Source organism: Heptranchias perlo, chromosome 1, assembly GCF_035084215.1.
Source record: "Heptranchias perlo isolate sHepPer1 chromosome 1, sHepPer1.hap1, whole genome shotgun sequence".
Lineage (NCBI taxonomy): Eukaryota > Metazoa > Chordata > Chondrichthyes > Hexanchiformes > Hexanchidae > Heptranchias > Heptranchias perlo.
Genome location: NC_090325.1, coordinates 18087035 through 18100423, shown reverse-complemented (window position 1 = coordinate 18100423; position 13389 = coordinate 18087035). Strand labels below are relative to the sequence as shown.

Sequence of the window (13389 nt, the reverse complement as noted above, 5' to 3'; positions counted from 1 at the left end):
TTCTATGCATAACCGGGAGTGAAAAACAGTGACACCAGGCGTGATAAAATATTGACATCAGAAGTAAGTGTGCAAAAAGGAAATGCATTCTGGACACAAAATTTTGACTTTGATTAGCTAATCTGCTGTATTCATGGTAATTCAGATGATATGCTACTTTATAAGGAGAGGGGTATTATAGCTTGTAATTCACAAGGGGCATTGACCATCAGATCTCTGCACTACGGGCATATGAACATAGGAACATAGGAACAGGAGTAGGCCATTCATCCCCTCGTGCCTGCTCCGCCATTTGATAAGATCATGGCTGATCTGTGATCTAACTCCATATACCTGCCTTTGGCCCATATCCCTTAATACCTTTGGTTGCCAAAAAGCTATCTATCTCACATTTAAATTTAGCAATTGAGCTAGTATCAATTGCCGTTTGCGGAAGAGAGTTCCAAACTTCTACCACCCTTTGTGTGTAGAAATGTTTTCTAATCTCGCTCCTGAAAGGTCTGGCTCTAATTTTTAGACTGTGCCCCCTACTCCTAGAATCCCCAACCAGCGGAAATAGTTTCTCTCTATCCACCCCATCTGTTCCCCTTAATATCTTATAAACTTCGATCAGATCACCCCTTAACCTTCGAAACTCCAGAGAATACAAACCCAATTTGTGTAATCTCTCCTCGTAACTTAACTCTTGAAGTCCGGGTATCATTTTAGTAAACCTACGCTGCACTCCCTCCAAGGCTCCTTCCGAAGGTGCGGTGCCCAGAACTGCTCACAGTACTCCAGGTGCGGTCTAACCAGGGTTTTGTATAGCTGCAGCATAACTTCTGCCCCCTTGTACTCTAGTCCTCTTGATATAAAGGCCAGCATTCCATTAGTCTTCTTGATTATTTTCTGCAGCTGTTCATGACACTTCAATGATCTATGTACCTGAACCCTTAAGTCCCTTTGGACCACTGTTTTTAACTTTTTACCATTTAGAAAGTACCCTGTTCTATCCTTTTTTGATCCAAAGTGGATGGCCTCACATTTGTCTACATTGAATTCCATTTGCAACAGTTTTGCCCATTCACCTAATCTATCAATATCGCTTTGTAATTTTATGTTTTCATCCACACTGCTTTCAATGCCACCAATCTTTGTGTCATCGGCAAACTTAGATATGAGACTTTCTATGCCTTCATCTAAGTCGTTAATAAATATTGTGAATAATTGAGGCCCCAAGACAGATCTCTGCGGGACTCCACAAGTCACATCCTGACAATGTGAGTACCTACCCATTATCCCTACTCTCTATCGCCTTTCGCTCAGCCAACTTCCTAACCAAGTCCGTACTTTTCCCTCGATTCCATGGGCTTCTATCTTAGCTAACAGTCTCTTATGTGGGACCTTATCAAATGCCTTCAGGAAGTCCATATAAATAACATCCATTGACATTCCCCTGTCCACTACTTTAGTCACCTCTTCAAATTATTCAATCAGGTTTGTCAGGCACGACCTACCTTTCACAAATCCATGCTGGCTCTCTCTGATTAACTGAAAATTCTTGAGGTGTTCAGTCACCCTATCCTTAATTATAGACTCCAGCATTTTCCCCACAACAGATGTTAGGCCAACTGGTCTATAATTCCCCGGTTTCCCTCTCTCTCCTTTCTTAAAAAGCAGAATGACGTGCAATTTTCCAATCTAGAGGGACAGTTCCTGAATCTAGAGAACTTTGAAAGATTATAGTTAGGGCATCCGCAATGTGCTCACCTACTTCCTTTAAAACCCATGGGATGGAAACCATCTGGTCCTGGGGATTTGTCACTCTTTAGTGCTATTATTTTCTTCATTACTGTTGTTTTACTTATGTTAATTTTATTGAGTCCCTGTCCCCGATTCAATATTAGTTTTCTTGGGATTTCCGGCATGCTCTCCTCTTTTTCAACTGTAAATACCGACGCAAAGTAATTGTTCAACATGTCCGCCATTTCCCCATTGTCAATGACAATATCCCCACTTTCAGTTTTTAAGGGGCCAACACTGCTCCTGACCACCCTCTTTTTCCTAATATAACTATAATGTTGTTATAACTAATATAACAATGATGGACTGCACCTATTACCCTTTAAATAAAAGAACAGTGTGAATTCAGATTATTTAACATATATAAATTCCTTCATGCAGTACCTTCTATTTGCCATCCTGCAGGTATGATGCAATTTGTATTAGCCTGCCACTTTAACTTGTACTCCATTCCTTGCTCAATCATTCTTAACACTTCTATGCATGATTATAGCGTTTATTTCATGAACTTTGACTTTCAAAATTAATGGTCCATATATTTCCTTCCTCTCCATATTAGGAAGAGGTGCCTTTCCTTTGTGTCCCTTTTCAATTTGTGAAGGTTTTCACCACCCCTCCTGATTCTTGGCAGGGTCTAACCACAATGTGACCCGGTCTATGATGTATTGATGTGCTTTTTATGTCCAGAAAATACTATCAATCAGGACTTCCACATTCTGGTCAATGAAGCAGGCTTTCCTTCATTTTTTGTTGTACAATTTTTCAAAGGTTTTGCGTACTCCACAGCTGGATGAACAAAATACTCATTGGTTATTCTGGCTAAATGCCAATTTAGCTGCTTCAGAAGTGTGAAAGTGATTATTAATGTTTTCTGTTTAGCTTGCTTCCTTTCATTCCCACATTGAACAAAGTCATCTACTACAAAATTACGCACACTCAACTATTTTGTTTCAGGCCCGTTAAAAATGGATTAAATAAGGGTGCAGGTACAATTGGCCTCTTTCTGTGCTGTAAATTTCTACAGCAAGGATAATTAACACTTTTTTTTCCAAGAAGAAGAAAATGTGTCCTGTGGAGTCCACAGATACCACTTTCCCCCCTGAGCTGGAAAGATGATATTACACCGCATCACATCAGCTTGTCTACATAGGAAAGAGGCGAGTCACTGGGCAGGCCAGATGGGAGATTGGTGCAGCAGGTTTTGTGATCATTCAATTAGAGAAAGGATGACCTCACTAGAATTTCGGGGGTCAGCCCGAATGAAAATGGCAAGCTCCCGGCCCATATTAAGCCTGGTCCTGAGAGCGGGCCAAAGGAAGAGGTAGGAAATTGTATGCCAATAGCTCTTAAAGAGTCTTCTTACAAGAACTGATAGAAAAAAAAAGGCCTTTTTTAAGGCCTAGGGTATACAAGAGATTGAAGGCATCAAATACAGGATTGGAGGTGCTGGTGGGGAGAGGTTGTCGGAGACGATGCTGCGGTATTGGGGACTGAGAGAAAGTGGGACATGAGGAGGCATGGGGGCCTCAGCCTGGGAGAAAGTGGGATGAGGACTGGACATGGGGACTCTTATCATGTATTCTCATTTCAGCGAATCACTAATAATCATGCTTGGATGTGTGACACTTAAGGTGTGATTCTCTGAAGCGTTAACACTCTCAGCTGCGATACCTTTGAAAGATTTGATGCAATGACCTTACGTTTGACACAAGACTTTTGATTATATTGATGGATATGTGCCAAGACTAAAGTCACAATCTACCGATACTGGGGCCCACATTAGGATTGACTAGTCTTTTATTTTACAAAAAGAGTGCATGTGTCCAATTTGCTTGACAATATTTGGGGAGGGGAAACAGGAAGACATTTGTCAGTCCAGCAGTGAGGGTTGTATTCACACTTTCCAGTCTAGGGTTTCACTCTGCTCCTACAACCATCTAGTCATGTTGAACTTTGAGTCAAATTTCAAGCATTTCAAATGCGAACATTCAGATCCTTGTCAATTTGATACAAACGCTTTTGCACAAAGAGACAGTGGCACTTTTATTCTTCCTTGTTCAGTAAACTCAGGTCTCCAACAAAGAGAACAACAATAGCACAGGCAGTTTTTGACATTTTTAGCATGGGTCATGATGTTAGGAAGACTTCCATGTGACTTTCCTTTTTGTATCATATATAGGCACCTCCCCTGTCTAAGGCAACAGTGTGATTTTGTTTCTTTGTTGGCAGTATGGAAATCTCATCAGTGGACTTGAAGTTCATCTTGTCTTTGTCATCATCTCCCCCTGAATTTCTATTTTGCTGCCTCTGCAGTCATATCATTAGATTTCAAACATTAAAGGAATTTTAAAAAGATATTCTCATGAAAGGTGATGATGCCCACATCCTTCATTGCTTCTCCTCTAAGCACTAATGGATCTCCTGAGGGATTGCTCACTAGTTTTTTAAAAAATTAGTACAAAAATAAAAGGGGACAGTAACTCAGATTTGACTGTATTGGGATGGGCAAGGAGTCAAGGAGAGCCAGTGCTATCATACATTCAGCACAGTGTGAGTAGCTCCACTTTAAGAACTCTTTGTTCCTTCTCCCTTCCTCCTTTCTCTTCTGAGTTTCTTCATCTCTGCTCCCTTCTTTTGCTTTTTGTGTTTTTCTTTCTTTCCTTCCCTCTTTAATCTTCCCATTCCTTTTATATTTTTGTCCTAATCCTCATTCTCCCATTATGCTGTCTGTAGTTCTGCCTCTCCCCTTTCACCTTCTGGAGTGATTGCATGCAGAGGGTATCGAGCCTGATACCAAGGGAACCCAGGGAGCAGATGGCAGTAAGTAATCTGTTGTTTTTTGTCAGGCAGCAGTGTTTACTTTGCTGACATTACTGTCCTATTCAGGTGGGATGAAAGCAGGGGGTCCCTCAAAGGACCAATTCTGGAGCATTTTGTATCCATGTTTTAAAAACAGGCACTGTACCAAACATTCAGCGTAGTTCACTTGAGCATCTCCAGATCTGTCTAGATGGGAGGGAGCCTGGGATTAGGGACAGCCGGAATGTTGAATGCCGAATACTTGAGTGGAGCAGGGAGCACTCAGGGCAGAGCAAGGAGCGGAGAACTTGAAGCAAAGCAGGGAGCGGGGAGCATTTGCACATGATGAGGAGCAGGAAGCACTCATAGCAGATCAAGGACTAGAAACATTCTACAGAGTTTTGGCAAATGCTCTTCAGCTGAAAGTTGTGGAGAATCGGAATGTGGGCATGCCTGTTGCTATTTGTTAGGGGCAAAATGTATAATTGAGGGAAGGCTCATGTCTATGTAGGGTTGCCAACTCTGGTTGGACATATGCCTGGAGGTTTCATCACATGACCTCTCAGCGCCAACCTCCCTGTCCCATGATCCCGCCATTGTTTGCTGGACACATCAATCCTTGCATCACATCGTTTTCGCATCCGAATTGGAAAGCGATCAGGTTCTTCATTACCCGATTGGATGATTCTCGACAATCAGTCAAACAGCCTTTTTCCCATGTCTAGTATTTTATAACTAGGGAATGAAAGCTTTCAAAGAAACTGGAAAAAAACATTTTTTTTAATGTTCCTATCATTTTTTTTATTCATCCGTGGAACGTAGGCGTCGCTGGCGAGGCCAGCATTTATTGCCCATCCCTAATTGCCCTTGAGAAGGTGGTGGTGAGCCGCCTTCTTGAACCGCTGCAGTCCGTGTGGTGACGGTTCTCCCACAGTGCTGTTTGGTAGGGAGTTCCAGGATTTTGACCCAGCGATGATGAAGGAACGGCGATATATTTCCAAGTCGGGATGGTGTGTGACTTGGAGGGGAACGTGCAGGTGGTGTTGTTCCCATGTGCCTGCTGCCCTTGTCCTTCTAGGTGGTAGAGGTTGCGGGTTTGAGGGGTGCTGTCGAAGAAGCCTTGGCGAGTTGCTGCAGTGCATCTTGTAGATGGTACACACTGCAGCCACTGTGCGCCGGTGGTGAAGGGAGTGAATGGGTTGCCAATCAAGCGGACTGAGTTGTCCTGGATGGTGTTGAGCTTCTTGAGTGTTGTTGGAGCTGCACTCATCCTGGCATTTTTCTCCTGGGTTGCTCGCAGCAGTGTCCTGGAGATTAATCTTTAATTCCTGGAGATTCCAGGACAATCCTGGAGGGTTGTTCTTGAGTGTGGGTATTGGAGGAGTGTTGAAGATTGTTGGAGTGATTAGATGATACAATAAATAACTGACATAACTGACATTTTCCTGAATTTATTGAATGTTTTGTATATTTATTTTATTATATACATTTTATTTTTAGGGGTACATAGTGGAGTGGGCGTATGGCACAATAAACTTTTTTTTGATAGAGCATGAATGGTCATTATTATAATTGAACTAATCGGGAATGATACTACTCAGTTAGTTCTGGGATCTCATTGGTCACTGCTTACACAGTTCTGGGTTTTGATTGGTTGAAGGCACATTGGCCTCTGAGTTTACAATCTAATTGGTCAATAGAGCTGCACAAACCCACAGAACTACCTTACAGACATATGACTTTTAAATTACACTGGATTATCCAGAAAAGTTGCAATCACATAGAAAGATGAGACACTCTCCTCCAGGATCACATTTCAAAGAATCATAGAATGATACAGCACAGAAAGAGGCCATTCCGCCCACTGTGCCTGTGCCAGAATGTGCCTAAGAAGTGAAGTGAGCCTTCAGTGGGCAGGAGAGCTATGGCATCACCTTACTGAATCACCAGTTGGTTACTGAGCTTCACTAGTTCTCTCTGTATCCATCCTGATTCAGCCTTCTCAGCAGCAGCTTATATAACGGGTAGAAACCATTGAATTAGTTCTGTGCTGGATAGTGTGAAAGTACATGCTGCCTTCAAAAGAAATACTTGCATTTATATAGTGCTTTATTAAGTCCCAGAAAAATCTCAGAGAACTACATGTAGACTGGATTACTTTGAAATGCAATAGGCAAAGGTGGCAGCCATTTGGGACACAGCAATGAGATGAATACCTAATTCATATTTTTTTTTTGGGTGAGGTCGAGTAAGGGAGCTTGCTGGGACTCCGAAGAGCTTCCTGGTCCTTCACAAATTCTGGCGTAGTAAATCGACCTTGAACTCGGGTTTGACACCTCTTCTAAAGGATCTCTTCTGACAATGCAGTACTCCCTTGGTGCTGTATTGGAGTGTCAGCCTAGATTGTATACTCAAGTTTAGATAAATACTTGAAGGGGAAAACAATTTGCAGGGCTATGGGGAAAGAGCAGAGGAGTGGGACTAATTGGATTGCTCTTTCAAAGAGCCGGCACAGGCATGATGGGCCAAATGGCCTCCTTCTGTGCTGCAAGTTTCTATGAAGTCCTAGAGTGGGACTTGAACCCACAAATATTTGGCTCAGAGGCAAGAGTGCTACCACCTGTAAATGTTAAATCTATATGAATAAATAAAAATATACAATGTGAATCCAGGATGCACTGGTTTTACACAATCAATTGTAGCAGTAAAATAAACATAGACTAGGGGGAACAAATTAACACCATACTCAAATACTGGTTTAGTTTAATTTAATTGGTTTGATATCAAAACTTTGATGATGACTTGCAATACACAGAAACATTTATTATTCCAGTGCCTGATTTGTTTCCCAACCAGTGCTTTATGCGATCAGCACCCACTATCCTCCGTCTTCTCTCTCAATCTTGAACCGTTTATACCGAAGTGATTTTATACCTACTTAACAGCGCATCTGCAGAATTAATCAGCGTCCAATCTGCAGTGCATTCTGTGACAATAAGATAAGCCTGGGTACCTTTTAAAAGAGTGCCCAGGCCTCAAGGTAGGAACTGAGATTGGAAAACAAATCCCTAATGCTTTACTTGTGTTTATTTTCCCTCTCCCTTCTCCAGTTATGCCTCGTTTTGCTGAACAAGTGGAAGTTGCAATTGAAGCACTGAGTGCAAATCCCCCACAGGCTTTCGAAGAGAACGAGTTCATAGATGCGTCACGCTTAGTTTACGATGGAGTACGTGACATCAGGAAAGCAGTGCTGATGATAAGGGTATGTTTGCCAACTGTTTACTTTACTAAGACTATTTTAGGCATAAAGGCTGCAGGGCTCAAAGTACCTTTTCTTAAAGTCAGTACAAAAAGGCACAGTTTTCATTGTGAGTCACAGTGAGTGTGCAGTGTATGGACTGATTAACTTATTGACCCAGAATTTGCTGTAGCCGGTCAATGAATGACGCCCGCTGTTAGTTAGACTTGCCCTTGCCTGTTTAATCTCCATGATATTTTGCGTCACAAGTTGCTGGAAGTGGGAGATGAAAATGGCGCGACGCCCCCTACAGGGCATCTGGGATCTGTGGGAACAGGGCCAGCAACTGTGTATCTCCTTAACCAATCAGATTGAAGGATTGTGAAATGAACAGCACAAGGATTGAGAAGGAAGTGTAAGTTAGAGTGGGGTGAATTCAATGTCAAATCAGGTACAGAAAGAGAAATAAAGAGAGGGAAAGAAAGATCGGATTAAGAGAGAGAGATAAAAGGGACAGAAAGAAAAAGTAAAAAAAAAAAATAATTAAAAAAAAAATCTCCAACAATTAAAAGGTATTAAGAGATATGGGCCAAAGGCAGGTATATGGAGTTAGATCACAGATCAGCCCATGATCTTATCAAATGGCGGAGCAGGCATGAGGGGCTGAATGGCCGACTCCTGATCCTATGTTCCTAAAAGCTGACAGAATAAGACTCCACACTTGTAATAGTTAATTTCCAGTGCTGGAGAGTTTATTGGCAGTAATTAAGACTTATTGTGCTGTTAGAAAGGATACTTAGACTGAAAACGTTCTGTGACGAGTTTAGTTCCTATCTACCATGCAAGTACAGGAACGTCACATCGTTCAATGCATTTGAATATTGAGTCAGATGGTGAGATGCCGATCTTACGAAGCTAACGGTGGAGAGCCACATCTCGGACAGCAACTTCCGGATTTCACACATCTGCCCTCGCCTGAAGTTGCTGTGCGATTTGCGCATAAATAACCATGAGCACCATTAGCCTCACAGTTATTTTGACAGCAAATTCTGGGCAAATTCAGTGTACTTTTTATTTTGAGACCGCACACCATTCGTTCTGACTGAAGGCGCTGCTTCCACAGTGCACAGTTCCCTTTTAAATTTTCAGCAAGTTTCATAAAATACCTTTTAAGTATTGCAGCTTTAAAGTAGGGGAAGTGACTCCCAGCCAAGGCAGTGTTTCAAAATCGCACTCCTGTGTGACTTTCCACTTCCCGATCTCTTCCAGCCTGTAAGGCACTAGAAAGGCTCAGCACCGTCACCTTTGCAAAGGCGGTGATTTGCAGGGCGGTAAGTGGGTGAAAACCCAACAAAATCTCGGGGAACACTTGGCCATTGCAACCCCTGCTTCATTTAAATATGGTGTGGCTCACCAGATCAGGCAGATCAGCATCATGGTAGAGAAATCACAGTGGCCATTTTTCAGGGCGCTCATCTACCAGAACACCGCCCTGAAAAATGGCCACTGTGATTTCTCTACCATCGGAACATAGGATCAGGAGTAGGCCATTCAGCCCCTCATGCCTGCCCAACCCCATTTTACTTATGGTTGCCAACTCCGGTTGGACGTTTTCCTGGAGGTTTCATCACATGACCACCTGTTTCCAGCCTTGCCGCCCCGCCCCCAGGCTGCCGTTACTGGTTGCCCGACACGTCCATCCTCACGATGCACCACCCTCCCAGGGCCAATTGGAAAGCGAACAAACCCTTTCTTACCCGATTGGATGATTCTTGACTGTCAGTCAAATAGATTTGCTCCACAGGCATAAGATTCTTCCCAACTCCGGTATAATAACCGAGAGTGTTCAAAGAAAGTGAAGAAAAAACACAATATTTTTTTAACACCCTTGTGAATTTTCTCCCGGGTTGCTCATAGCAGTGTCCTGGAGATTAATCTGCACATCCTGGATACTGCAGGACAATCCTGGAGGGTTGGGAAATCTACCTCTCCGTCGCCCTTTTTTAAAAGGAAAATCCGGGTCTTAATGTCAGTTTTGAGCTATTTGTGCTGGCACATTTTTTTTGTCTATGTGGTGTTGGGTGACACTGGCAAAGTCACTGATGAGATGGTGTCGGTGGGCCTTCTGCTTCATAGTGAATACTTGTACAACTGAGTGGTTCGCGAGGCCACTTCAAAGGGTGTTAAGAATCAACCATGTAATGTGGGACTGCAGTCACATTTAAGCCAGACCAAGTAGGGGTGGCAAGTTCACAGGAGCACAGGCCATTCAGCCTATCTAGGGTTGCTAACTCTGTTTTGATGTATCCCTGGAGGTTTCATCACAATAACCCCCTGCCTCCAACCGCCCCGCCCCCACGCTCCCGCCATTGGTCACCCAACACATCCAATCTCGTGGTGCACCGTCTTCCCATGGCCAGTTGGAAAGCGAACAGATTCATTGTTAGCTGATTGGGTGATTCTTCACTGTCAATCAAACAATCTTTTTCCTATCTCCAAATCTGTATAACTAATAAACAAAATTGTTCAAAGAAAATTAAAAAAACACAATTTCTTTTAACGCCCTTATGATTTTCTTCACAGCACTGTCCTAGAGATTAATCTTTAATTCCTGGAGGGTTGCCAACCCTAATTCAGCACCTTGAGCCTGTTCCTTTGACTGAAGGACATTGGTGAACTAGCTGGTGTCTACAATAATCTAGCAGCTTTCAAGGCCATTTTCTTGGTGCTAGGCCACAAATAACCAGATTAATTTTTGAATTCATTTTCACCACTTGCCATGGTGGGATTTGAACTCACAACATCTGTGTTGCTAGTCCAGTACTATAACCTTTACACTTGGAAGAGAGGACATAAACTCGCCTTGTTCATAGACGACACCAAGTTGGGAGGGATTGCAAACAACAGGAATAGCTTGATCAGGACCTGGATAGATTGGACATCTGACGAGTGGTAGGTATCATTCAATGTGGAAAAATGCAAAGTCATCAGTTTGTAAAAGGATAATAAACAGATAATAAAAGGTAAATAATAATATTCTACGGTACACAGGAGAAGGATTTTGGGATGCTGGTGGATACATTGCTGAAGAAATCACTCATCTGTGACAGCAGTAAAGACAGCAAATAGGATCTTGGGATCTCTAGCCAAAGAAATAGAGCAGAATTCTCAAAAAATGATTGTAAAAGTGTTGATCTGCCCCCGACTGGAGTACTGTCTACAATCCTGGTCCTCGTATTATGAAAAAGGCATTCAGGCATTCTAGAGGGTGCAGAGAAAGACAACTAAACTGATAGCTGGGATAAGACACCTTGGATTATGAGGAGCAGGTGCAGAAATTGGGAATGTTTACACTGCAGATGAGAAGACTCAGAGATAATCTTATTGATGTATTAAAGATCTTAAAGGTTATTGACAAGATAAATAATATGTTTAACTTATTCACGCATTCTATGACAAAAAGATAAAGCTTCAACTTAGAAAAGACAGTTTATATTCAGACAGTTAAGATGTTAAGACAACACCTCCCAAACCCGCGGCCTCTACCACCTAGAAGGACAAGGGCAGCAGGCACATGGGAACAACACCACCTGCACGTTCCCCTCCATGTCACACACCATCCCGACTTGGAAATATATCGCCATTCCTTCATCGTCACTGAGTCAAAATCCTGGAACTACCTACATAACAATGTGGGAGAACCTTCACCACACGGATTTCAGCGGTTCAAGAAGGCGGCTCACCACCACCTTCTCAAGGGCAATTAGGATGGGCAATAAATGCTGGCCTTGCCAGCGATGCCCACATCCCATGAATTAATTTTTTAAAAATTTAACTCATCAACAACAAAAATTTGCATTTATATAGTGCCATTGATATATAAAAACATTCCAAAGCCTTTCACAGAAGCTTAACCGAAGAAGGAGATATTAGGAGGGGTGACCAAAAGTCTGGTCAAGAGGTGGGCTTTAAGGAGGATCTTAAAAAAAGGAAAGCAGAGGGCTTTTGAGAGATTGGACCCAGATGGCTGAAAGCATGACCACCAGTGGTGGGGATGCATGAAGCCTGAGTCAGAGGAACGGAGAGATTGTGGCGGGAGGGTTTGTAGGGCTGGAGGAGATTACAGAGATAGGGAGGGACAAGGCCATGAAGGGATTTAAATATAAGAGTGAATATTTTATATTTGAGATGTTGGGGGACTGGGAGCCAGTGTAGGTCAGTGAGGACAGGAGTGGTGGGTGAGCAATACTTGGGGTGGGATAGGATATGGGCAGAGTTTTGGATGAGCTGAAGTTTACAGAAGGTGGAGGATGTCAAGCCAGGCAGGAGAGCAATGGGATAGTCAAGTCTGGAGGTAGCAAAAGCACAGATGAGGGTCTCAGCAGCAGGCAGGCTGAGATAGAGGTGGAGGAGGGCAATGTTACGGAGGTGAACGTAGACAGTCTTTGTGATGGAGAGAATATGGGGCCAGAGGTTCATCTTGGGGGCAAATAGGATGCTGACATTGCAAACAGTCTGTTTCAGCCTGAGACAGTGGCTGGTGAGATAGAATCATGGCAAGAGTATGGAGGCTGCAGCAGGGGCAGAAGATGGTAGCTTTGGTCTTAACCATGCTCAGCTACAGGAAATTGTGTTTCATCCACAACTGGATGTCGGAGAAACAGTCTTTTCTTTATTTCACAGAGATTCATCGCCCTCTGGAACAAACTACTGAGACATGGGCCCCGATATTAGAGTGGAGGCGGGATGGCAGTGGGGGGGGTGATTGGGCGCGTGGGTAACCCGCCCAATACAAAATGTCCATTTTCCACGCGATCGTGAGTCAATTGGTGCCACTTAACGTGGCTTCCGGGTTTGCCGTCTGAAAGCTGCGCAGTGGGCGGACTGCGCACCCGCATCACAGGCTGTCAGCTGGAGCTCTATTTTAAGGGGTAGTCCTCCAATGGCTGCTCCTGGAGCAAACACCCACACAACACAATGGAGCAGCACAGGGGAAAGGCTACCCCAAGATTCAACGATGCCTCACTCCAGGTGCTACTGGACGGGGTGAGGAGGAGGAGGAATGTGTTCTACCCGGCGGATGGAAGGAAGTGGCCTGCCTCTGCCACCAAGAAGGCCTGGCCCGAGGTGGCAGAGGAGGTCACCAACAGCAGCAACATATCCTGCACCTGGATCCACTGCAGGAAGCGCTTCAATGACCTAACTAGGTCAGCAAAAGTGAGTACACTTACTCATTCTCCTACATTCCGTCTTCCACATCACCGTCCCCACCCCCCAACTCATTCTGCACTGCCAACACTACTCAATCACATCACTCCTCACACCCACTCAAGGCTCATCCTCAACTTACCTGCACTTCCTCAGCACTTCCTCAGCACTTCCTCACCTCCCCATTAGTCACCCCACCACTACCACTCAACCCAATCCTCATCCAATGTGATGGCTCTGCCTCATACTCACCCTCTGATGCATCTATTTCACGGTCAGCCTCACCCAAACCAACATAATCATTGGTTGGCCACGACACCATCACTCACTCACACGTCTGTACTTTCTCCCCTTAAAGGAGA

General features: G+C 43.7%; 1 protein-coding gene across 1 annotated transcript in view; it reads left to right on the top strand.

Moving 5' to 3' along the window:
* ctnna2 (catenin (cadherin-associated protein), alpha 2) overlaps positions 1-13389 on the top strand; it is a 1371619-nt gene that overhangs the window by 1190674 nt on the left and 167556 nt on the right. The window contains exon 13 of the mRNA XM_067981945.1: positions 7692-7843. Coding sequence (XP_067838046.1) covers positions 7692-7843 — 152 coding nt within the window. The remainder of the gene's footprint in view (positions 1-7691; positions 7844-13389) is intronic.